Consider the following 27,377-nt stretch of genomic DNA (forward strand, 5'->3'; position numbering starts at 1 on the left):
TTCCACCCACTCCATTCTCATAACCTGCATACCCCCACTCACCATTCACACCCTCTCTTCTTCATTCCCTTCCTCCCCTCACCGCCCACCCTTTCGTTATCCATATTCATCCTCATCATCCACACCCACCTTTCTCCCTTCCTTTCCCTCACTACCTACCCTGCTCATCATCCCCCCTCCCTCCCCCCTCACTCTCTCTCTGTGAGTGTGTGGTATGGAGGCAAGTAAAGTTGAAAATCAACCATGACACTGCTAATATTCACTTGGAATCTGTCACACCCGGCCAGTTTTGTATGAATCAGTTGTCCCAGTATCGGATTTTGCCTGAAGCAATATTTAGAATCTTCATGACTTTACCATCCACTTACAGTAAAAGAGAGAGTTCTCATCTGTTTGTTATATAATGAAATCTATGAAGTTGGTCCCATGCTAAAGATAATCTGTACTGTACTTGTCATTAAGACCTTCTGATAGACTGGACTGTAGTGTAGTGTGAGTGGGATGATGCTGGGATGGTGATGGAGAGTGGGATGATGCTGGTGAGTGGGGGGGGAGCTGGGATGGTGAGTGTGATGGTGCTGGGATGGTGAGTGTGATGGTGCTGGGATGATTAGTGTGATGATGCTGGTGATGGTGAGTGTGATGATGCTGGTGATGGTGAGTGTGTTGATGCTGGTCATGGTGACTGTGATGGTGCTAGAATGGTGAATGTGATGGTATTGTGATGGTGCTAGGATGGTGAATGTGATGGTGTTGGGATGGTGAGTGTGGTGCTGGAATGATGAGTGATGGTATGGTGATGGTGAGTGTGATGGTACTGTGATGGTACTGTAATGGAGAGTGTGATGGTACTGTGATGGTGCTGGGATGATGAGTGTGGTGCTGGGATGATAAATGATATAGTACAGTACTGTGATGGTGCTGAAATAGTGAGTGTGGTGCTGGAATGATGAGTGTATTGGTGCTAGGATCATGAGTGTATTGGTGCTAGGATGATGAGTGTGGTGCTAGGATGATGAGTGTATTGGTGCTAGGATGATGAGTGTATTGGTGCTATGGATGATGAGTGTATTGGTGCTGGGATCATGAGTGTATTGGTGCTAGGGTGATGAGTGTATTGGTGCTAGGATGATGAGTGTATTGGTGCTAGGATGATGAGTGTATTGGTGCTGGGATGATGAGTGTATTGGTGCTAGGGTGATGAGTGTATTGGTGCTAGGATGATGAGTGCATTGGTGCTAGGATGATGAGTGTATTGGTGCTAGGATGATGAGTGTATTGGTGCTAGGATGATGAGTGTGGTGGTGCTAGGATGATGAGTGTATTGGTGCTAGGATGATGAGTGTATATTGGTGCTAGGATGATGAGTGTATATTGGTGCTAGGATGATGAGTGTATTGGTGCTAGGATGATGAGTGTATTGGTGCTAGGATGATGAGTGTATTGGTGCTTGGATGTTGAATGTATTGGTGCTAGGGTGATGAGTGTATTGGTGCTAGGATGATGAGTGTATTGGTGCTAGGATGATGAGTGTATTGGTGTTAGGATGATGAGTGTATTGGTGCTGGGATGATGATCATGATGGTGCTTAGATAAGTGTGTGCTGAGTATTAAGAGTGTTGGGGTTCGATTATTTATGTCTGTGTGGTATTGGCACACACACCTGTGCACCAGAGAATTTGAACACTTGTGACATTTCACCGCCTCACATATCCTCTTCACTTTCATGCTATTTATTAGTGATTTATGATAATTTCATGGGGGTGTTTTCCTTATATATGCTATGCTGTTTACCTGACCAGACTCTTGAGGAAGCATTTTACCCATCCTTCTGTCAGTCCTTTATGCAGGAGTCTGCACAGTATTTCTATTTGCATTACTATATTTATATATTTACCAAATTTGACAAGTGGCTCGCGGTTTTAAAGTTTGCAACCCTCGGAAACTCGCAGATTGCCATGGAAAATAAATCTGAGGCTGTGGGGGAGTGCGCAAGGCAAGTATCAGCTGTCAGAGTGAGCTTACGGCCGCAAGGTGGTGCATGCGCTATTGTACTGGCAAGACAAAGTTGCTGGCTATACTTGTATGTTTCTCACTACCATAGTTGACTATCACTTTATGGACCTATTATCAAACATTTATTCGCATTATTAATTAAATTTACCTAACCTAGTGCAGATTAAGGATATTATTATTATTATTATTATTATTATTATTATTATTATTATTATTATTATTATTACTATTACTACTATTACTACTACTACTACTACTTTTTTTTTTTTTTTTTTTATCACGTGGCCTCCAGCCTCCCCAATAGCCACACCTTCCACCATTTATTTACCTTAATATTAAATATCCTAATACATAATAAGCTATCCTATCTGTGTTAAATTAGTTACTACTACTACTACTACTTTTTTTTTTTTTTTTTTTTTTTTAAACGTGGCCTCCAGCCTCCCCCAATAGCCACACCTTCGCCACCATTTATTTACCTTAATATTAGATATCCTAATACATAAGAAGCTATCCTATCTGTGTTAAATTAGTTGAGCCGCAGATCTATGCGGCATTCAGTGACTGTAGCCTCATAGTCAATATCTGCAGCAGTTGTCGGAGTAGGGGCGGAAGCTCTCGTTCCCCTGAGGCAGAGCAAAGCCGACCGAAGGAGAGAGAAGGACAGTCGACATCTCATCCAGGCTGTAACATAACTTCTGGGCTGCTGCTTCTGTTCGGAGATCAGCTCCGCGAGTCTGGCGTAGAAACATCTTGCACTTGGGCCCATCCCACCCGAGGTTGTGAACACTAGAGGAGTGAAGCTGCCTTGATCAACATTTTGTATTCTCTCCCCGTATGCCCTTCTCTTGTCGTTCTCGTTCCTCCTATGCGCAGCATCGAGAGCTAGGTTACGGTGACAAACGGCCATGGGATCAAAAATCCTGATGTCGAAGAAAGCTCGCTGTCCCCGCGTCCAGAATCCTCGAGCACTGACGTCCACACGGGCTTCGTTAGAAGTGTTTGAAGTCCTATGTTGGAAGATCTCGCCATCCAGTGGAAGGAGGGTCGGTTCTACCATGACGTCCCGGCAGATTTCCTTCAACATATTTGCTGTGAGATCCCTTACCTCGTCATGCCTCATGCATATGAAGCCCCCCTTCTTGCAGACCATGGCGTGATCGCCATCATAGGGAGAGCCACACACGCATTGGGAGGGCAAACCATCTACTGGCCAACCGTACCTTAGAGCAATGGCATCTGTAAATTCTTGTTTGTTAAGGCTGAAACCATTTGCCCTTATCGGTAACGTAGTTAACCAGTTCGAGGCGCCCACCTCCTGCGCTATAGCAACTTTTTTTGTCAAATTTTCTGGAACCAGCAGCAATAGTTGCTGCAACATGTCATTTTGGCAGTGCTGCCGATCTGTTGTAATGGACCTACGGATCTTATTAACTTCGCTGGTGTCCACTTCCCCTGTTGCATTCTGGGCTATTATGTGGTCAGTGAGGGCTGCCGTGAGCTTAAGTGAATTTTGATGTTCAGAGTCAGCAATCTCCTCTGGATTAGTTAGTCCCATCCCTCCCAGTCTTGGTGGAAGTGCAAGAAGTGTTCTTTCTGCTCGGGTTAAGTCAGGGTGTTTCACTAGTTTGGGAATGAACTTGACACTGATTGCTTCTTCCAAAGGGTGGAGGAGGGGTCCGATCTCAGGGATGGTACGCATCAGGTAGTTCCAACGATGCTTGACTCCATGGGTGAATGCTGCTAAGATCAAGTGTCCTAGCTTTGCGATGTATGTTGAAAATTCGTATAGGAATCCATCAGACCTCTACATAGTAAACAACAAGGCTCTATGAGGTGATACCATCCTGCAGTCGACTGAGGGAACAACACAGGGGGACCCCATTGCAATGGCAATGTATGCAATAGGCCTATCAGTGCTCCAACAAGAAATAAAGTTTGAAACAACTGGGGTCAAACAAGTGGCATATGCTGATGACCTCACAGGAGCAGGAAAAGTGGAGGACATCAAAAAGTGGTGGGACCTGGTAACATCGCGAGGTCCACAAATAGGGTACCACCCAAACGCCAGTAAATCCTTCCTCATCGTGAAGCCAGATCATTATGATCGGGCTTTGGAGGTTTTCGGCGAAAGTGAGGTCAAAAAAACTAAGGACGGCCAAAGACATCTAGGCGCAGTGATTGGCACTACGGACTTCAAGACCCAGTACGTATCGGGAAAGGTGAATGAGTGGGTTAGCGAAATCCAAGCTCTATCGGAGATCGCTAACTACTACTACTACTACTACTACTACTACTACTACTACTACTACTACTACTACTACTACTACTACTACTACCACCACCACTACCACTACATTTTTGCCCCCCAGGCCCTGATGTGGGTCAGTGACCTGTGTTCGGATGGGCTGATCCCCATAAAAAAAAAAGAAAAAAAAAGAAGGTAACTACGGTATACACATTACAAATACTTACCGGTACTGGGCATGTTCACTAGGAACTGTTCAGCACAGGAATTGTTTACATCCCAATTGCCTGTGCACCAGATCAGCTGATGTTTCAGAAGTATTGCCATTTTATCGTCACTACCACAGCTAACTATCACTGTATGGAACTAATGTCTATACAATGCAATTTCATTTTTATTTATTTTTGTTATTTCATGCTTATTATAATAATGTTTTTATACATGTGCGTATAACTATTTATATATTTTGTACACCTGGGACTGGTATGAAAAACTCGCATAGGGTATTTTGCTTTCTTGCGGGGTCCATTTTACCTAACCCCGCTAGCTTTAAAGGGGCTACAGTAGTCCTCCATTAACCACAGGGGCTACAGTATGTTCTTGAATTTTCCATGGCTGACATAATGGAAAATACAGTAATGGGTTAAGGTTTGAGGTCTCTAACCCCATCGTATAAAAGTCAACACCTGTATATACAAAACTGAGTTTCTTTAACTTACAAGCTGGGGTGGACAGGGATGAAATGGCTTCTCCTCCATCCCCATCCTTGGGCCTTGGCCCAATCTACATTTCTGACAACCTAAAAAGAAGAAATGAGTAAACACTGAGGAGGAACACCCAAAATGAGGCCCTTCCTTCCTCCCACAGGCTGACAGTCATGAGTTGAGGCACAAGGTTTCCTCTACATATTATAATGTCACTCACAAAGTTCTTTTTTTGTCACAATGCAAATACAATACAGTGCAGAACTATATTTTGAGATTGTGGAATGCTGTAAGTACAGTATATGTATGCAATTGTGGACATTGTAACTTGTTACTTGTCAGATTTTAGTTACTGTATTTTGTTCTCAAATGCCGAGAGAAACATGTTGAGGAAAGTCCTTAATCTGTTGTATTAACTAACATAACATCAATAAAGATGTGATGCCATGCCAGAATGGGACTAAGATTGAAGCTAACTGGTGGCAGTGCTAGAATTGTAGTTTGTACTACTTTTGGTATTACTGTTAGCCAACATCCAGGTTAAGGTGCTTAAGTCTATCATACAATCACCATAGTCCGTGACATAGGCACATCAAACTGATGTCACGCACACATTAACCGATTTTCACCCACACCAGGCTAAGCCCTACCACAGCAACAATCACCATGTTTAACAACACTTCTACAGCTAAACTCGACAGCTACCAGGTGCCTCTGCTTCCTCTGAACTACAACCGCTACAGTGAGGTAAACATCATTAATGCCATCAAATTAGAAACACTGAACTAACTGGCTATTGGTATCAAGGTTTATTATTCAGCAAAATCAAAGATTTATCAAGTACAGTACAGTACAGTACAATACAGTACAGTATATTGATTGATTAGGTTTGTCTGTGTATCTGTCCCTCTTCAACAATTTTCATCGGATATTATGAAAATTACATGACTGATTGACTTACAGTAGGTCTGAATAAGCTAAACTTTTTTGGGTCAGTGTCAGATAAGGTCATGATCAAAGGTCATGAATGGTGGTGGCACTTTGCTAGTGGGCTTCCACAACTATTATCAATATTTACTACATGGTAAGATAAAATTTCAGTTATCTTCAACCACCATCTTCCAGTGGCTACCTTGGATCAAAGTTAAAGGATAATAAAAATTGCCACACTAAAGTGTCCACAATTATGATTATGACATTTTCACAGCTGAAAGTAACCAACTTTCTCCAATGAATACCTTACTCCATCTCACTGCTCTTCAGTTCATCAATTCCATATTTCTGCAGCCACATCAGTTCAGTGATTATCTGTTGCCAGTGTACACCTTCCTCCAGTGACCACTGTACAGTCATCCACTTACCATCTTATTGCAGTGACCAGCAAGACCTTGTCAAGAATTGCTGTTACTAATGTTAATTTTTACTGGGTACAACAGTACAGTATAGAAAAGCAATCAAATTAACAGAACTTGAAAACATGTAACATGGTACAGTACCTTACTCAGAACACCTCTTGTGAAATGTAAGCCTAAGTCTTGGAAGATTATTGATCGCATATGTATAGTGAAGCAAGTTTCTACAAACCATATCAACACTAGACTTAATCAAGGTCATATGGAAATATTGATGTTTAAATATTCACAATAAACTGTTGTTATCCATTCTTGGTTCAGGACACAATGCAGTGTACTGTACTTTATTGAGAAAACTTATTGCTGTTCCTCCTATTCCTTTGCTTTCAGATTCAAGTCAGCCTCAGCACTGACTTAAACTGCCCCAAAAGGTCAGGAAACTGTGGATCAATAAGAAATTCTCATTCCTGATTTTTTTTTTTTACGGGAATTAGCCTACAGAGTAGGAATTATGTTGATGCCCTTGCTCATATGTTTCCCAATAGATTTCCTTTGGCCATAACAAAGATTAACACCTCTCAAAACATTAGGGGAATCTGTGAAAAAATTTAATTACCGAATATTTGTGCTTAACTGAAACCACCATTTTCATTTTCAGCTATAAATCTTTCTCTGTGTTTTGTTTGTATATACTGTATACCATATGTGCTACTCAAAGTTAATCTTTCTATTTTAACAGGTGTTTGGGCACCAGCGCTCCCCATCCATGGAGTTTAAGGAGCTAACGAAAAAGGATGCACAAGTCCAGTTGGCTCAGGAGCTGCAGAAGCTGCTTGTCACCTGTCCACAGTCTTTTAAAGAAGCAACACAAAAGGAGTTTGAAGGCTTTGAAAAACTCTTTGGACGTTTCATCAATGAATCTGGGCCCTCAGTAGAATGGGATAAAATTAAGAAACTTCCAGAGGGAGCTGTAAGTTTTTGTTATATGTTTGTACAGTACAGTACTGTAGTTGTTTATGATGCCATTCATTTTATGTTATACTGTATAGTGAGACCTCTATTTAACGAACTGTATGGGAGATTATAGTCTGCTATATCGAGGCATGTTAGATATGAAATGTCTATATAACGGATTATACAGTATATCGGATTTATGTCTGTTAAATGGAGGTTTTACTGTACGTGTATTGTAGTTACTGTATATTCTGAATTGACCAAATATCCATAGTTCCTATAATGTATTCGTAATTAGAATACATTATAGTATACACACGATCAAAAGAGTGTCTGTGCACATTTTGCACAAAACAATCGGACACCACATACAATGGATATTGCAAAATGCTCGTTGGTCCTACCGCATGCTGGTAGCCTTGCTTTCATGAGGATGCCATATATCACTTGCTAGCGACATTTCCTGTTTTATCCATATTAAGCATTTTTATTATATGCACATTCAGAAGAAAATAGATTAATCTTATGAGCTGTATTGATCATTTAGGAAATCAATGGGCCCAATGTGAATAGATACTTTTTTGATCGTATGTATTGTACATGTCTCAGCAAAATTAAATGTAATTACATTAGAAAAAAATTGGACTCTATCTGAATAAGTAAAATGTGAGTTATAGGAGCATTTAGATTACCAAACAAATACTGTAGTTTGCAGTTTCTTTATTGTGATGTGACATTGTTTAAGAATTTTTTTTTATGTCTTCTGAATAGCTATTTGTAACCTGTACATGATAACTGTTTATTCACGAATCTTTTATGAACACCTTATCTGTTATACTATTTACAAACAACCGAATTGTAATTTGACGTTATATTAGGAATGTGCCAGATAGCAAACCTCCCAGATAGCTTGATCCAGTATCTGGTATTTAATGCAACTGGTGCCAGTGATATAGTTACAGGACAAATTACCTTTTGAGACAAAGTTCTAAAGTTGTCGTAGATTACCTCAGACTTGTAGTCCTTAAGTTATGGTTCACTGGCTGACTAAATTTTTCACTTCAGATAATGAAAGTACAGGACTCCTCTTAAACAGCTGAACTGATTACAACAAATGAACATCAATGAATAGATCATATGTGGGTATATCAGATCTGAGACTTAAAGACAGTAGTTATACAGACTCAAATCAAGACAAAAAGGTGTTACCAAATTTTTTTCCTCAGTGTTTACAAGAGACGATGCAAACAATCTCTCAGCATTTCAGGAAAGACGGCTTGACACACCACTGATGCACATTATAATTATTCTCAGAAGAGAGTGCTGTATTAGGAACAAATTGCCAAATCTAAAGGTTCATAAGAACCCGACCCCTGACAGTGTGCATCTCACAGTACTAAAAGAGCTGTTCAACAAGCTTGCTGAGTCCCTTAATATCTTGTTCTGCAGATGCATGGACGAGCAAAAGATACCCAGCTACTGGAAAATGACAAATGTGAGTCCTATATTCAACCCGGAAGATTGCCGCTCCACAAATAATTATAGGCCGGTGAGCTTGACCAGCATAGTGTGTAAAGTACTAGAGAGCATTATACGAGGTACCTTGGTGTAATATCTTCAGTACTACGAAACAACCTTATACAGGACTGCTAACATGGCTTCATGCCGGGATGCTCCTGCCTTACGCAATTACTTAAGGTGCTGGATGTGGGGACCCAGATCTTGGAGCAGGGTGGCAATACCTACAATATATATCTGGACTTTGTCAAGGCTTTCGACAGCATACCCCATGGAAGGTTGAAAATGAAATTGGAGGGGTACAGATTGGGGGGAGGGTACTAGCGTGGATCGGAGATTTTCTTCATTAATGGAAGCACTGTGTGGTGAGTAATAGCATGAAATCATCATGCATACCTGTGACAAATGGGGTTCCACAGGGCAGTGTACTGGGCCTGTTGTTGTTTATTTGTTTCATAAATGACATGCCAGAAACTATACACTCCCTTACAAAATGTTCAAGGACAACACCAAGCTATTCAGGGAAAATAGGAATCAAACGGACAGTGAAGAACTGCAGAAAAATCTCTGTCAGCTTCAGGAGTGGTCAAAGGAATGCTGTTAAGATTCAGCATCATGAAATGCAAGAGGATGCATATCACATGTCCCAATGGGACAAAGAAACAGCATTAACAGAGACCAAATTTGAAAAGGACCTGGATGTGTATGTTGACAACAAACTGAAATTTTTGGACTATAGTGAAAAGTAGGTGAATCAAGCAACTAAATTAGTGGGTCTTATAAAAAGGTCATTCAGATGCTTAAATGGTCCATCCCTCGTAATGCTCTTCAAAAGTGAGGTGCTTCCCCATTTGGATTACTGTTACCTCGTCTGGTCCTCGAGATATGCGAGAGACTCAGTTGATTGATAACATCCAAAGGAGGGTCACCAGATTGGTGCCTGCACTGTGGCACCTCAGTTACCCAGAGATATTAGAATGCCTGCAACTGCTTAGTTTATACTATAGGCAGGCAAGGGGTGACTTAATTGAAATATACAGCTATAAACACCTCAGAGGACATTATTCAGTCGAGTGTCTGCAGCTGGAGTTGGCGGATGCCCACCCCACTAGAGGTCACAGCTAAGGTTGAAGAAATCTCAAGTTCATAAAATTGTCAAGGCAAATTTTTTCAGGGTGTGGGTTGTGAACTCATTGAATAATCTGCCAGCGAACGTTGTGACGGCGCCAAGTTTGAGCTCATTCAAGACCAGACTTGACCTTCACAGGTACAGATGCATACTGGAACCAGTACATGCCCAGTGCTTGCCGACAGTGAGTAACAGAAATGTAACCAACCACCCAAGCTGATCAGTGGCAAAGAGGATAAAGTTTTATTTTGTACTAAATGTGAGAGCTTCAAATCAGCACTTAAACGTCTAAATGAAATCCAACAAATGATGCATCAATGAAGAGCCATCATTGTATGCAAGTATCTGGTATAAATAGTTTTCTCCATAATGATTGAAAACTTGGAAAGATAGAAAGATGGTATCTAGCTATGTGCCCAATAGTAAAAAGTGGCCAGATATTGGATATCTGCCAGATAATTGGCACATCTTTAATATACAGTACTGTAATGTGTTAAGCTTATATAATGATTTTTATCGTATATGTTGGCAGGTGTGGAAGTACTCTGACCTAAGTTCTCCAGATGCTGCAGATGTTAAGAATATGCTCAACAAGTTGGTAGTTGTAAAGCTCAATGGTGGCCTTGGAACTTCTATGGGTTGCCAAGGACCCAAGTCAATTATCCCTGTTCGTTCTGAGCTGACCTTCCTTGATCTTACCGTTCAGCAGATAGAGGTAAGTACTGTACTGGGATATGGAGAGATGTTATGGAAAATACACCATAGCATTTTACAGAGTCTTTTGATGTTTGTATTTAGAGTAAGTTGAGAAAGTTATACATCCCAAAGATTGCCATATACTCCATTTTCTACACATCACTGTATCTTGTACTGTAATCTGTGACACTTTACTTAAACTTGGAGTCAGAATTGTAAAGAACAACCCCAGGCTGTTAGTGATTCATTATATAAACAAAAATACCCAAGTTTTTGCAAAGGATGCATATGTAAAAGTCATTGCAAATACTGTACGTATTAGGAAAATTTTTCCCATAAGAATTATTGTAAATAAGGTGGGATGCTTTCCCAGCCGGTAACTTTCACCACATATTTTTCGATGTACACTCCTCATAATCTGAGACTTTTACGGACCAATGTTGCATGTACTGTATACTAATAAATAAAAGAGAAGAAAAAATACTGCACTGCTCCCTCTTCCTCCTCCCACGATCCGCATGCTAACTACCGTGCTTGTAAGAAATGTTTATTCCTTTTATGCTTTTGACCTTATGTTAATCATTACTTTAATTTTTTTGCACATTCTGTATGAACAATTATGTGTGCACATACAGTAAAAAACACACACACAAAAAAAGACGTTTTTTTTTCAAAAACCAGAATGCGACGTCTAACTTTATACCGAGGTACATAAATGCCAAGCATTAACTCGCCAGGCCAACATACAGGCAATTAAAACATCTAATAATTACTTAAATACGTAATATTAGGAGGACACGTCGCTACCTGGCATTTAATTGCAATTCTCAAAACACCTTACCCCACCCTCCATCACACACATTGCTACCGTCATCTTGTCTGGCAAATCATTATGTTAAAAAATAACAATAATGCAGCTCACAGTTTGAACTCGGAGGGGGAGGCTGAGATCCCTGATGCTGCACCACTTTCCCACTGCTCCCTTCCCCTCCTATGATCAACACACTAACTCCTGCAGACGTGATAAATGTTTATTCTCTAAGTTTTTTACCTTATGATAATTATTTCTTTATTTTTTTTTTGCACATTCTGATATGAACAATTGTGTATGCATGTAACAGTAAAAGCAGAAAGAATAAAATTACATATACCTACCAGAATTTATGAGTTAAAAAATAACAATAACACAGTTTGGCCTGGTAGGGGGATGTAGCCAAAGTTCACCGAGCGCTTGTTTTACCCACAATGCACAGCTCATTGACGTCACTGCTGTAAAATCGTCGTCTAGTGACCTCTGTGTGTACCTGCGTCTGGTCCAGGGACCAGTGTATTAACAATTATGGTTATTTGTGCAATATATGGGTGCCTCAGCAATGCTCAAATCCCAAGCAGTAGTAAGTAGTAGGCAGCTACCCAACAAGGGGGTACAGTGGTCCCTCGGGTAACGAGCGCCTCTGTTAACGAGATTTCGGTTAACGAGTTACCTTCCATAAGATTCTTAACTTCGGTAAACGAGTTACCTTCCATAAGATTCTTAACTTCGGTTAACGAGCAATCCTTCGATTAACGAGTTTCTTACGAGCCGACCTGAACATGTTTTCGCTTGCATTTGACGGTCCACCAGCTGTAGTATTAGTCCGCCAGTACAGTAATCGGTTCTAGGGCTTAAATTCCTTACCATTTTAGTAAATATCAAGAAGTTTATACTATTCAATAATTTTAAAAGTTTAATATTAAATTTTTTAGTAATTTTAACAATTATTGAACATGCCATCCAGCCTGCCAACACACCATACAGGCGTCAGTCTTTGTGTCTTTTCAGTGGAGGTAACATCTTGCTTGACTCTCTTCAACTAAATGCTTTTTTCTGTGTTTGCAAGCAAGTTATTGGTCATTTTGAAATTTATTTTACATATTGACAATATATAATGCAGTGCAGTGTTGATTTAAAGAAAATAATCTTGAATTACACCAAGAGAACTAAAATTTTATGGGTGAAATGGCACCATGGGGTGACTTCTCTTCCACCCCAATGCCTTCTCTTCTCCTCCACCCCCATTTTAATTCCCATCATCATCATCCAGGAGCCTTCTACATACACACCTCAAAGTGTACTTTTCTACCTTTTTTGTTGACTTTAGGCAATTTTCGGTGAGCTGGAACCAATTACCCCAAAACTCATTGAAACAATGGTTTCGTTTAATGAGTTTTTCGGTTAACGAGCAACCTTCTAGAACGGATTGTGCTCGTTAACCGAGGGACCACTGTACTACCGCCTGGGAAGATATTGGAAGCATATTGTGTTGTCTAATGGTAGACCCTGCTGCCATATGGCATCACGAAAATTGTGACCAAGTCTCAGATTGCTGATCTGACTTTCTGCCTCATTTACACACAATTACATGGTGTCAATTGTTTCTCTTACTATTGACAACACAACATACGTATATTGTTCCTCACTTTTGATCTTTTTTTTCATTTTTTGTATTTATGGTTCTTTATTATTATTATTATTATTATTATTATTATTATTATTATTATTATTATTATTATTATTATTATTATTATTATTATTACTACATTTTCGCCCCTCAGGCCCCGATGTGGGTCAGTGATCTGTGCCCGGGTGGGCTAATCGTAAAAAAAAACCACATACAATATACTCCTACACTTTTTTGTTCTTATATTTATCTTTATAGTACTGTGCAGTATACAGTTTTCTCTTTGTTCATAAGACAAATTCTGTGGTGACTTGCATATAACACTTTGCAGTACAGTACATAACAATCATCTCAGTGAAAACAGTTATTGACAACCAGACTTACAGTAAGTCTAATTTTCGGTAAATTTGTAGATTACAGCCCGTGCGGTTTGAAATACTACTGTAGGTTATCGTAATTTTTCTTTGCGAATATCGATTAAGGGTTTTAAAATATAAATTGCAGATAAGCCTGGTTGCAAATAGCGATGTATTCCTTTACAGTACTTTAGTAGTCTTGTAGGAAATGGTTGTATCTTGTAGTGTAGATCCCAATGTTAATTGGATTTGAGGATCCTGTGAACAGTAATTACAGTACCTGCAATGGAAGATGTTTTGTCGTATACTGTAATGTTTAAATCTGTTGGTAATAAGAAAGCATAATTTTTTTGGAGAATATCTCCTAGTTGTGTGATGTCAACAGTGCTGTACAGATATTTCGCTAAAAATACTTGTTTGTGTCTTAGAAAATACAATATTATTATTTTTCTGTACCAAGTGTCTATGTAACATGACACACACATTGCACACTTAGGAATGGGTTTGGCTGGATATTTTTAATAATTTAATAGAAAAATAGTCAAATGCCTACATAGTGAAAATTGGCTAGTCTACTTAAGAATTTAAACAATATTTTAATTTTCATTTTCATTTAGTCAATGTAAAATTCTCTTCGGCATTTTTCTTAGAAGTTTCCAGTACAATATAGATAGATGAATGAGATACAGTGCAGTACAGTATTTGTTTCACAGGCATCTACAAGTACAGTATTGTTTTACTCATTATTCCATTAAATTTCCTGATCTTATATATGTTGTACTGTTTTGATGCTCTCTTAGTGTATTGAAGAAACATCCAATAATTAAAACTGAGAAGGCTGTCAGTATTAATGTTTTATATGTTCATTTAAAGTGAACTGATTGTTATTAGTTCAGTTCATTTAATGAAAGAGTACTTGGCAATTTTTTTAGAAGAAACAGCCTTCATTATACTTAGTTGAAATAAATGGCCCCTTGCACTACCTTCAAAATCTCCTAACTTAAAGATGTTCTGTTGATTATCATGACAAAAACCCTTCATCAGTCTCTAGAACATTTCACATGTTTTACCTAGTAACCAGCTCTAACTGTATACATTAGTAAGGGTCGTGATCCTTAATATTATTCCCTCAATTTCAGCATTTAAACAAGACTTATGGCTGTAATGTCCCTCTAGTGCTGATGAATTCCTTCAATACTGATGATGATACCCAGAAAGTCATTCGCAAATACCAAGGATTCCAGGTAAGTACAGTAAACCCTTGTTATTCACAGGGGTTAGGTTCCAAAGAATGGTGTGAATAGGCAAAACCGTGAATAGCAACTTATATTACCTTAGTGCACTGCTGTATATCTGTACCAAACAACCGACCAGCTGCGGCAGCACTCCTCCCCTCTTTTAACTTATCTAAGAATTCAACTTTTTTGTCACTGACTTCTGCCTTTTACATTTCACTCCACTAGCATCACTAGCACTAACACTAGGCAGTCTTTTAGGGGACATTTTCACACAGAAACACTAAAGTTTTGAGAGTACAACAGGAGATGCTGCAGGAAAAGGCTTGCAAGCTAGCCACCATTTGCTTACCGTGAATTGTAAACCCACAAATGGCAAGGGACTACTGTATACAGATTGTTTTAAGGCTCTCAATGTCAATTCATCGTGCATTTTATAAATATACATTACCATGGATTATTTCACATGTTAGGGGCTGAGAATATTCACTAATTTTGGTTAACGAATTAGCTTCCATAAGGATTTTCAGTTCGATTAACGAACAAAACTTCCATTAACGAAATCCTTACGACAAACACGTTTTTTTGTGCGCATCACTTGATCAGCTAGTCTGCCAATGCAGTAATTGGTTCTATGTTTACATTCGTTTCCAGTGAAGTAAATATCAAGAAAGTTGGTCTCTCGAATATTTCTGCATTTTTTATATTAAAATTTTTGATCATTCTGAAATTTAGTTAACATATTAATAATATATACAGTACAGGGAACAATTCTTGTGCACCCATCAGCTGATTGAATCACCCAACAACCCTTCTCAGTTTAACTTTGTTTACAGTGGAGTGAACATCGATTTTGTTAATCTTTTGAATATTTTTGTGTTTTTACATTAAAATTATTTGTCATTCTGAAATTTAGTTAACATATTTATAATATACAATGCAGAAATTATTATGAAACATGAAGAAGGCATTAGAACCAATACACTCTGTAAAGAATATGGCATCATCATCGACTGCCTCTACAATCAGCTGTTTGATATGTAAACAAAGCTGCCGGTAATACGACATACACACCTCAAAATAAGTTAAAATACAGTATTCTATTGTATTTTATTTATTATTGTACAGCATACTGTACAGTACAGTACTATATTTAGTTTATATTTAATGTTTTGTTAATTCTATTACTGGTATACAGTACTTTGTATGTGCTTTTTGTGTGAGTTGGAACCAATTACCCAATATCCCATTGAAATAATAGATTCGGTTAACGAAATTTTCGGTTAACGAACTACTCTGTGGAACCAATTGTGTTCGTTAACCGAGGGACCACTGTACTGTTCAGTATAAAGATGCAGTACATGTAATTCAATACAGAATAAGGGGTTAAGGACTGGAAGCCCAAAACTTCACCTAAAAATGCCTCAACATTTATTTACTTGCTAAACACTAAAAAAAAAAATACAGTAAAAGTCCAAAAATCCGGATGCCAGAAATCCGGACCACCCGAGAATCCGGACTTTTAGGAAATTCATTTTTTTTTTTTTTAGCAGGCTTTTGTGTGTATGTGCGCATGCGTGAGTGCCACAGCTGCACAGCGACAACAAGCGACCACGCGGTCACCACTTTAAAACGAGCAATCAAACTGTGACAACGTATGTAATTTTGAGTCCTACTCTTTTCATTTACAGAGTACTGTACTATACAATCCCATAATAATGGCTCCTAAAGTAGATAAACTTCGTTGTGTGAAGAGAAAGAAGAACACGTTGAAATTGAGTGACAAACTTGAAATAATTAAGAAACTAGAACATGGTGTCAGCGATACTGTTCTAATGGAAACATACGACATTGGAAAGTCTACTATTTATGATATAAAAGAGGCAAAGAATAAAATTCTAGAATTCACAGCTTTTCCCTTAAAACTGCTCATTTTGATAAATGAAGCATGCTTTATTTGCTAATGAATAAACTATCAAAATGTACCTGTTCATCTCTTCTTTATTCCTCCTTAAACTTGAATTTTAAAAGTACTGCCCGAGAATCCGGAAAATCCGAAAATCCGGACGAACCCAATCCCCAAGCAGTCCGGATTTTTGGACTTCTACTGTATACATTGTTTTTGTACACCAGGCATTGGCAATCTTTCCTCAGCCGTGGGTGGCATTATGATGTAGGTATTTTACTGTGGGCCAACCTAGTGAAATTTATATCCTACAAGAGATACAAGGGTTACAAGTCCCTAGGGACTTGATCTCACTCTCCTTTACTGTTTATATTAGCTTTGTCAAGTATTACTCCTTAGTCTGCACTCACCCCCGAAGATGTGAATTACACGAAAGCGCTTTGGCACTTCGTGTTTTCTTGTTTCCTATGTGGTTATGAGCGCACATATGCATATAGATCTAATCACACAAGAATAAATAGATAGAGCAGACAGCCAGGCATGAAGGATGAGGTACTATGGAGAGAGACAGTCTGTCAACAACGAAAAGACCTTTACATTTGACCCGTGTGACCACCGACCGTGGCCCCACTTAGACTATGTGACCCACTGCCACATAGCAGTTAATCCATCAAACAGATCATGCCAAACTTTGCCCATAATCTCACACAATATAAAATGTTTATATTGTTGATGAAATAGTAATGAATTTCTGTGTGAATATTAATCTTTTAATAAATATTGCTTTACTCGCCATAAAGTGGCTGCATCTATCTGAACCCGGGGCCACATTAAAAAGAATTTCTCAATCAATTCGCGGGCCGCACAAAGACATGGTTCGGGCCACATATGGCCCACGGGCCGCAGGTTGCCTATGCCTGTTCTACACCATAGAGAAATAAAGAAATGTATTCACTTGCCCACAAGTATAGTGTTCCAACCCTCATTGGCCATCCTTTCCGAACATGTGATAATGTCGGAATCACTTTATAAATGAATCAGTAACGTACAACTGTTCTCCTCACATTACTGATTCATTCATAAAGTGACTCCAATGTTGCCACATGTTCAGAAAGGCCAGTGAGGGTTGGAACTCCTTACTTGTGGACAACTGTTCATACTGAAGAATGTCCCCACCCAACCTCAAAAAAAATAAATAAATAAAAATACACCCTGCTGCCTCTGACTCAGCATCCCACAGATTCAGCGATAATAGAGTACTGAATGATAGTTGCCCACGCTAACCAGCAACTTGAGTAAATTTTTCTATAGAAGGTAAATGTATTTTGACCTCATGAATAACCCCCAAACATAGAAAGGAAAAAGTTTTTCAGAATAATATTAATTTTTTGCGATTTTTTCTCTGGATGAAACAAAATCAGTCACAGATGTTAACATTGGAGTTATTGCATTGTAGCAGCCATCTGTATGTTTGGGACCATAACATAGTAAAAATAATATTACAAGAAACTTGTTCCTTCCCATTTTGGGGGTCTTTTTATAAGGTAAGAAAGCATTTATTTTCAATTAAAAAACTTCTTTGGTTGCACAACCAGCATCCAGCATTTTCCTTCTCACAGCCAATCATCACCTACTGTTGATGCACATGTTGTTTAATACACTAGTGTCTATTTCAACTTAGAAATTACCATCTTTACCTTATTTGGCTGTTTCTTGGTGAAGCATTGACAGGTCTTTTTTGTACTTATGATGTATGGTTTGTGATATTTTCTAAAGAAATAACTTCATACATGCATAAACAGCAAGCGTGTCTGTGCATCTAAAACAGGGGTGGCCAACCTTTTGTGTGATAGGATCTACTTTTTCCCCAGCGATCTACCAGCCTAATATTCACCCATAACACCCCCCCCCCCTCTCATTCCATTGCCATAAAATATGCAGAGAGGGAGAGAGTGATATGATATATTGTTAGCATGACAAAAGCATACACATACTTTACTAATGAGATGGTTAGCATTGCAATTTGTCTGCCAGCTTTGTGTAATTAGGACTGTAGGCGGTGACTGCTAGCCTCAAGCAAGCATCCAGGTGTTCACCTGACATTTTTGATCGGTATTTGGATTTGATATGTTTCATGTGTGAAAATATTGATTCACAAAGGTAAGTTGATCCAAAAAATGCTGTTAGGTACAGTCAGCCAAAGATTCACTGGCCCCACCCTAGGTCTCGTGTATGCAATACTTGGTAAAGGAAGACTGTATGTGAAGGTGATTGTGATTGGTGGATCTGTTTTCGGCTGTATCACTGTCAGGATAATTATTAAACAAACAAAAGGTATAATTTTTATAATAATAAACTATTCATTGTTATTTAAGGTTATGAGAAATTTCAAATTTTTGTATACAGCTGCTCCCCGACTTACGACGGGGTTAGGGACTGACATCCAGGTCATAAGTCGGAAATGTTTAAATAATACCTGTACTGTACATAGAAAATCTAAAATGGAGGTCTCTTTTTCTTCTCAGCACCACAAAACACTCACTTTTAAGCTTGCCAGCCACTTTAAAGTGAATTACAGATGAAAATTTTGTCTGTGTACTGACTTTGGGACTCAAAAATACGTAATTTGACCAAATTTTGGTATGACTGAGGCAGGTCGTAAGTGCGGGTGGACGTAAACTGAGTAGGTCGTAAGTCGGGGAGGAGCTGTATTTGCTTAAATAATTGATACATGATGGCTTGATGTGACATATGGAGATTCATTATACACTAGTGATGTCATGAAGCTTCGTAACTGCAACCACAACTACTGAGCAACCGCACAAATTATCATAACCTGTACTCAAATGTACTAAGTTAATTACTAAAATTATTATTATGTCTACTGCAAACTAAGGGATGTTTATACTCAAATTAATTGCTATCTTGCAAGTTATAATATTCTCCTAAGTCAAGTCAGTGACATTTTATAAGTGAAAAATCGACAGGTTGGCCACCCCTCATCTAAAAGGTTCTGATTGAGTGCATATGAGTTATTTTCATTGTTTTTAAAATGTGATTTGTTCTTTTTTGCAGTCTTTCAGTATCTGCAATAACAAGTAGGAAGCAAATATCATTTATGCAGATCATTTTAATATAAATTTATATTTAACCTTTCAGGTAAAGACCCACACCTTCAACCAGTCAAGGTATCCACGTATCAATAAGGAATCTTTAATGCCAATAGCAAAGACGTCTGGTGTAGAAGCTGACCTTGAAGCGTGAGTATCAGGACAGTATTTACAATAAAGATTTTATGCGTTAGTCAAATCAGTAATGAAAGTTGAATTGTCCTCTCAGAGGCTGCATCTTTTTTGTTCAGTAGATGAGAGATTTCCAGCTAACCGGATGATTTTCTCAAACTTGGAAAAATTCCCCATCCCCAGAAATATTTCCGGTTACTGAAAAAACTTTCCGAGTGTCTAAACTATGCATCTTGTACAGACAAACATTAGCCTACATCCTCAGAATGTTGCTGTGTGCTGGGGAGTTTTCCAAGAGTCTAAACTAAAAATCTATATGATATGGTCGTGAATGCAGCTGTGTGTTACAGTAAGGACTGGTATTTTCCACTCCCTTGGAGCTGTGGGGGATTCGTGGGTCTTGTGTAACTGACCTGACACAATGTCAGGTGGAGGTAGGGTGGGGTATTAGTGATCTCATATTACTGACCTGATACAATGTCAGGTCACCCATTGTCGGGTGGGGGATTAGTGAGTCTGAGGGCCTGAAGATGTCTTGAATAAACTTGAAAGCTAAAATACAGTATTTTTTATACATGTACTTATCGCATTATATCCCTTCAACATTACGTTGCATAGGATTTTAAAATGTGGAGTGATAAAGCAGAATGGTGTGGGTGATTAGAAAGGAGTGTGTGTTGCCAAGCCCTAAGCTCCTCAACAGCTGATCTTTTAATTCACCACCACTTAGTTAACCACACATAAATTTATGTCATACAATATGGGGGTGTGTGGGTGGTGTTAGGGTGTCTGGGTGTGATGTTGTGGTATTAATTAATAAATAAGCAATATTGTATCATCAATGACAGTCGTTTGATGAATAGTAGCGTACTGCAATTGTCACTACTATTCATCAAACTACTGTACTGTCGTTAACAATACAATATTGTTTATTTATTATTCATTAACTAATACCTAAACACCACATCATACACACACACACAACATCTAGTTTACAGTCTTTTGTGTGAGACACTGAGTTGGGTGGAGGTGGGGGGGGTGCAGGGAGGCAAGGAGGCTGGCACTCCCCTTTTCACCAATGATGATGATCCTCTTATGGTGTATGTTTTACCATGGTTAATATAAAATATTAAACACATTAAGCACAAATTATTACAATAAACATATATTTATTAATTAATAAATAAAAATAAACAAAGTAAAATATTTTACAATGGGAATGGCAGGCATGGGGAGGAGTAGGGGAAAGGCATGAACCTTTTGGGGGCTGTGCGGACAGTTCCCTCCCTCTCCAAACCTCCAATACAAGATGACCCAGTTTCATAATGCAATATTTTGTAATTTTTCTGTACATGTTCATATAAGGAATAATAATCATCCCATTGATTTGGAAAACAGTTTAGAAGTGTATAAATCATGTGTCACAGAAAGACTTCTGGTTAAAGCAAGTTTGATTCGGGAAATGAATTCTATAAACCTTAGTGATGGTCAGTACAAAACTGATACTATGTTACACAAATTTATTTGTCAGTGCCCCAAGATTAAAAATGCTTTAAAAGCATTCAAGGTAGATGTAGGATAGATGATTAGTGGGTCTCATATTTTTGACCTGATATGACTAGTTACATCGCCCATTCTTATAAGCTCCTCTTATGTTTGCGATGGTGGTGATATGTGGATTAGTGGATATCATGTGTTTGACCTGACCTCATCTTTTGTAAGGTCACCCTGTATACATAAGCTCTCTCTCAGTTCTTGTAATTCATTTGTCTCTGAAGATGTCTTGAATAAAGACGAAAGCTAAGGTGCTCCATTGTTTCCCCTTTTCCTGTGTGATTTTATCAAGTTGTTATTGCACTGTATTTAGTATTTTATATTATCAATGATAAAACATACACCAGAAGTGGCTGATCATACAAGAATATATAATATAATAAATGTTGGAGGGTGTGTGTTGGTGTGTAATGCTGTATTGGTATTAATAGCTAGGGCCCTATTCTTGAAATTTATAAAATGCATTAATGAAAATGAATGGAAATTAGAAATTAATAGATTTATAAATTGCAAGAAGTTGGATGGTCAATCATTATTATTTTTTGTTTCATAAATACTGTATACATACAGTACATATACAGTATTCAAAAAGTTCCCTGAAAATCTCTTTATTTTATACTGTATTACTCATTATTCAGTCATCCATCATGCCACAGGTTTCATGAACTATGTTTACACGTACGTGTGGTGATCTCTTGTTGAGGGTGGGGTGCAGTCGGTATCTCATAGCCATATGGACAGAACTAATTCACGTCACCTTCCAGTTACCATTTAGGGATTTTTCCAAAGCAATTATCCATTAACATTTGGGATGAAATGAGCGGGTATTAGAGCTTATTGCATTGATTTTGTGTACATTGAAGTCTTGACTAACAATGGTTATAGATGTAGTAAAATTAATGTGAAAATACTGTAAGTAGTGTGTATTTAATGTTAGGTAGTGTATGTATAGTCAGCCACAGGCATAAGTATACACACTGTAGCTGTAAGGTCATAAAATGGTCTGGTAACTTTGAAACTGCGCATCCAGATGCATGATGAAACTCAGCTCCCCCTCACCTGTTATTTCTAACTATTTTCTGTTTCCTCTTCTTTATTCTTCTATTTACTCCTCTTCCTTCCTTTACTAATCCAAACATCAGTAAAACAAAAAGTAGGGTGAGAGAAAAGGTGGGGGGAGGAGGAGGGAGCTGTATAGTAAGTGCAATCCCATTCGGCAACAAGTTTACTACCATTGGATAAAATATATTACTTATAATATAAACACAAGACACTAGTAAAACACTCACAACAAATGTATTTATAACATATATGAAGGAATAAAACATAAATTACAGGTCATTTTGTAATTTGTCTGTTCTGTTCAGGACAGTGTTACCAGATATTTTGTCTCAAACACGAACTGTAGGTGTATACTTGTTCTTGTGGCCGACTGTACAGTAGAAATGACCAGGCAGTCACACACAAGCAGATATGCAGTGGGTGTGTTTTGGAGGGTTTGTTTGTGTGTGATGTGCAGGTGTTTAGGGTCACGTGGTCAGTCCCCCCTGCCCCCCCCTCCTCACTCAACTGGAGCTAATTGTGATAGGGAGGTGAATTTGATTCCATAATGATCCTTAACAAATTCTCTACCAAGCGTTTCTAATAAGATTGATAATTTTAGTAATTAACTTAGTACATTTGAGTACACACACACACACCATCAAGTCAGTTACATGACATACACTAATCCCCCACAGCTCCAAGGGAGTGGAAAATACCAGTCTTTGCTCTAACACACAGCTTCATTCACACCATATCATATAGATTTTTAGATTTTTAGATTTTTAGTTAGACTCTTGGAAAACTTCCCAGCACACAGAAACATTATGAGGATGTGGGCTAGTGTTTTTCTGTGCAATATGCATAGTTTAGTCACTCGGAAAGTTTTTCCAGTAACCGGAAATATTTCCGGGGATGGGGGATTTTTCCGGGTTTGAGAAAGTCGTCTGGTTAGCCGGAAATCTCTCATCCCTGTAAGTGCTCTGCACCAATTGTTTGAGCTAACAGGGATATCACTGTAAGAGCTTGCAACATCATAGAAGATATTTTGCAGGAGCTCTCAAGTATTTCATTTCACTAATCATGATATTTGTCTGTTAGTTATTGTGATTTGAGGTCTTAAAAACATTGTTGTGTAATTTGCATTATCCTAGGATCATAATCCTTCATCTTTTCTCCCTTCTGGACAGCTTACAGGTTTAACCCCTTGGGGGTGGGGATGGCCAGTTACAGTTATTTTGACCATAATTGTTGTGGGGTATGCCTTTTAGGGTTAAGTGTATACGTATATCTCGGCCTACAAGACGGAATTTCAACAACAACAAAAATCAGCCCAAAGTTAGGGGGTCGTCTTAAGCACCAGAGATAAAATTCTTAACTCTTAAATATTGCGGTTTAGCGTGTCAAGAGTGGTGATGGAAACATGGTTAACCACTCACAAGGTCCTACCACTAATTATTTTATACTGAAACTTATGTTTGGGAAGCTGGACTAAAATGAAGATTACCGGTATATTAAAATAATAAAAATGTATTATAAACCAGTCTAACATACCGTAAAAGAACAATATACCCCGGTAATAAACACAGCTGCTATCATCACCCCCCCACCCCCATTTGCCAGTGACAAGAAAGGGAAAGTGACCTTGACTGTGACCGCCTGTGGCTATTTTTAGCCGTCCTTGTGTTCGGAGGTGGTCAGTAATGCATATCTGTATATTTACTGATCATAATACTTATCTCCTATAAATAATTAATTTAAATTTTATTTTTTTACAAAGAATATTCAGTAAATGACTGCGTTAATTCTTGAAACTACCGACAGTGGTAAATTTAGGATGAGAATGATGAACAGAAGTCACGTCATGGATTCGGAGTTTGGTCCTTAATGATCACCATAAATTTCTGGTCAACTTCACCTACCAGGTATAATGGTAGCTTCCCTTTTTGCGAAACAAGTATATAAATTAAAGAAAATACTTGCAGTGTGTTTAATGTATTACAGTATACAGTTGTACCCCGCTTTACGCGGTCAATTGAACCCACAGGGTACCGCGTTAAGTGAAAACCGCGTTAAGTGAACAACAGAACATATGGGATTAATTCCAATAGAGACTGGCCCGATCCCCAAACTCCACTTTTTGACGACACACAACTATGTTGTAGTAAAAATTTTATCTAAACTTTATGATGGTATGAACAAACAAGTAATATAGAAGAGGTTAGGTTAGAAAAATAAAGGTTAAGTTAGGAAAAATAAAGGTTAGGTTAGGAAAACAAAAAGTTAGGTGTAACACTTACGTTAGTGGAAGACACACACTGCGCAACCTTACAGCGCGGCTTGCCCAGGCGGAGGGAGGCAGGAGGGAGAGGCGAGGCAGGCGGGAGCAGCGGGTGGCGGGTGGGGCGAATCTAAAAATAGCGTCTCGAGCCGGACACTCTGCGCGTATATGGGTAGATGAACCTCGTTAAGTGAAAGTTCGGTTCTGGCGAGGCACCGCGTATATGAGAAATCGTGTTAAGTGAAACCGCGTAAAGCGGGGTACAACTGTATTATAAATAAATAAATAAACAAATAAATCGGCAAATCTATTTCAAGTAAATGGAAATATTTTACTCACACCAACATTAGTTCTAGTTAAATAACTGACGCTTAAGTGAGTCACTAGTGTACACCAGCCTGTAAAATTTGATGCCAATACTTGAAGTGAATTGGCATTATTTTAAATAACCAACCATAAATAAATGGAAAAAGATCAGAGGTGAGAAACATCATATTGTATGTATGTTGTGTTGTCAAAGGAAGAGAAACAATTGAAACTCTGCAATTGTGTATAAATGAGGCAGAAAGATAAATCAGCAACCTAAGACTTGGTCACAATTTTTGTGATGCCATATGGAAGTAGGGTCTACCATTAGACAATACAGTGGCCCTCGGTTAACGAACTCAATCCGTTCCAGAAGGTCGTTAGTTAACCGAAGTTAATTAACAGACCATTGTTTCAATGGTTTTTGAGTAGTGGTTCCAGCTCACCGAAAATTTCCTACTTCAACAAAAATGGATGGCCGGAAAAATTTACTTACTTTGAGGTGTGTATGTAGAAAGCTCTGGATGATGTTGATGATGTGCATTTGAGAAGTGGGAGAGTGCAGGAGAAGAGAGAAGGAAGTAGGTGGAGAAAAGCCCATTTACTGCTTCTTGGAAGGTGAAATCCCCTTCCATGAAAATGTCGGAACCTCTGGACTGACAGATTCTCCTACATGAACATCCTCTCTCCTTCTCTTAAGTGGAAGGCTGAAACTGGCATCTTGGTCCCTCTGCCTTTTACTGAAGAAGTGTCAATTGTGGTCTGTGGGGCATCTGTCCTCCCTCACCGTGCTTATGTTTAAAAGAGGAGCACTGGAGTCCTCAGCATGACACAAAACTAGTTCAGTTTTTCCCGCCACAGGTGCTTTTGAAACCAGTTCCTGAACTTTCTCCCAGTGGCCAATCACATCTGTATGTGTAGCTGACATATAGATGCATCACTTTCAATTTCCTCCTCACCACTGTCAGCCTCTGCCATTAACATACCATCCCAGTTCCTTCAGAGTCATTAGGAATGAGATTCCTCCTCATGAGACATCCTGGCTCTTACATCCTTCTCCTCCACTTTGAACCCAATGACCGACCAATGGACGCAATCTCCTGGTCAACTCTTATGTCATCCTCAAATCCCTCAAAATCATGGACTGCAGTAGCAAGCCACAATGCTTTCCGCCAGAAGGTGGGGTTCTATTGAGACTTCTTGCCATGATGACACAATCAATTTTACAATACTCAGGACGTTGAATTGTGTCTTCCAGAACTGTTTTCAGTGTGGATTTCAGGATCAATGGAAGTTGCCTGATGTCCTCACAAACATTTTATTTGTGCACAGCTTCTTGAGTTACTGATCACCATTCTGGTCCACGGCTGTATGGGTGATGTAGTGTTTTGGAGCCAAAACAACACTTTCACAAGTCAAATTTATACCAAATTTCTGGCAGGTCAGGATTCTTGGTAGAACTTCATTATCCATAGAGAGAAGAAACCTTTACAGGGGAAGTTTATTGGTGGTTGGTGGCTCTTGACAGAGAACCCAAAACACATCAATAGCCCATTCATTAAAGAACTGTCTTGTCACCACTTTTATACGGACTTCAATAAGCCGAAAACATTTCTTACCACTTTCTCTTGCTTGAACACCCTAGGGTTTTCAGAGTGGTAGACAAGCATAGGCTTCAATCAGGCCCTGAAGCATTGACAACAATAAGTGAGGCAATTCTTTCTTTGGGACATACTTGAAGTAAAGGCTTCATCCTTGGTGATGAGCTGTTCTTTTTGACCTTTTCCAGAAACGACCCAGTTCGTCGGCATTGAAAGCTTTGCTGGAAGATAATTTCTTCTTCCATCAGTTTTTAAATTCAATTAAAACTTTGCGCATCTTTATCCTTTTCGCAGCTACCATGCCTAACAACACTTAAATCATCACTTCTTTTCTTAAATTTTTAAGACCAGCCTTTGCTGTGAAAATCTTTAAATTCTGTTCTAGAAAGACTAGGTTAGTCTGTCGCTTTAAATGTTCCTCTAAATCTCCTGGCTCTTTCTGATAGAAATCACCCGAAACTGAATCACCCTTTTATCTGTTTTCCCTAATCAGATGATAAAGCCTTACTCTCAGTTCTCTGATTAAGAGATCTACTTTAAACACTCTTTGTAGATTTGTCTCTCGTTACTTCTTCAATTTGTCTTTTTATTTTAAGGAGTGTGAAACACAGAAGTTGATGCGACATACCATATTCTTTATAGCATTGTTATACCTTGTTCATTTTTTATTATTCCTCTTCATTTGGATTAAATCACTTTTCTTGATCTCTTAGGCCCCATGCTGAATTCAAAAACCAATGGCAACACGTATTTTTCAGAGACAAACTAACCATAAATAAAAGATGTTTCCTATTTAA

General features: G+C 38.7%; 1 protein-coding gene across 3 annotated transcripts in view; it reads left to right on the top strand.

The window, feature by feature from the left end:
• The window catches only part of LOC121868847 (UTP--glucose-1-phosphate uridylyltransferase-like), an 81,320-nt gene that overhangs the window by 34,195 nt on the left and 19,748 nt on the right, over positions 1 to 27,377 (top strand). For 2 of the 3 annotated variants that reach the window (XM_042369832.1, XM_042369831.1), the window contains exons 2-5: positions 7,060 to 7,290; positions 10,454 to 10,636; positions 14,554 to 14,658; positions 19,715 to 19,815. In XM_042369832.1, the coding sequence (XP_042225766.1) occupies positions 7,060 to 7,290; positions 10,454 to 10,636; positions 14,554 to 14,658; positions 19,715 to 19,815 (620 nt within the window). Of the gene's footprint in view, positions 1 to 5,619; positions 5,716 to 7,059; positions 7,291 to 10,453; positions 10,637 to 14,553; positions 14,659 to 19,714; positions 19,816 to 27,377 lie in introns of those variants that run through there. The other variant, XM_042369830.1, reaches the window with a different exon arrangement.

This window comes from Homarus americanus, unplaced genomic scaffold (genome assembly GCF_018991925.1).
Source record: "Homarus americanus isolate GMGI-L3 unplaced genomic scaffold, GMGI_Hamer_2.0 scaffold30535, whole genome shotgun sequence".
NCBI classification, from domain to species: domain Eukaryota; kingdom Metazoa; phylum Arthropoda; class Malacostraca; order Decapoda; family Nephropidae; genus Homarus; species Homarus americanus.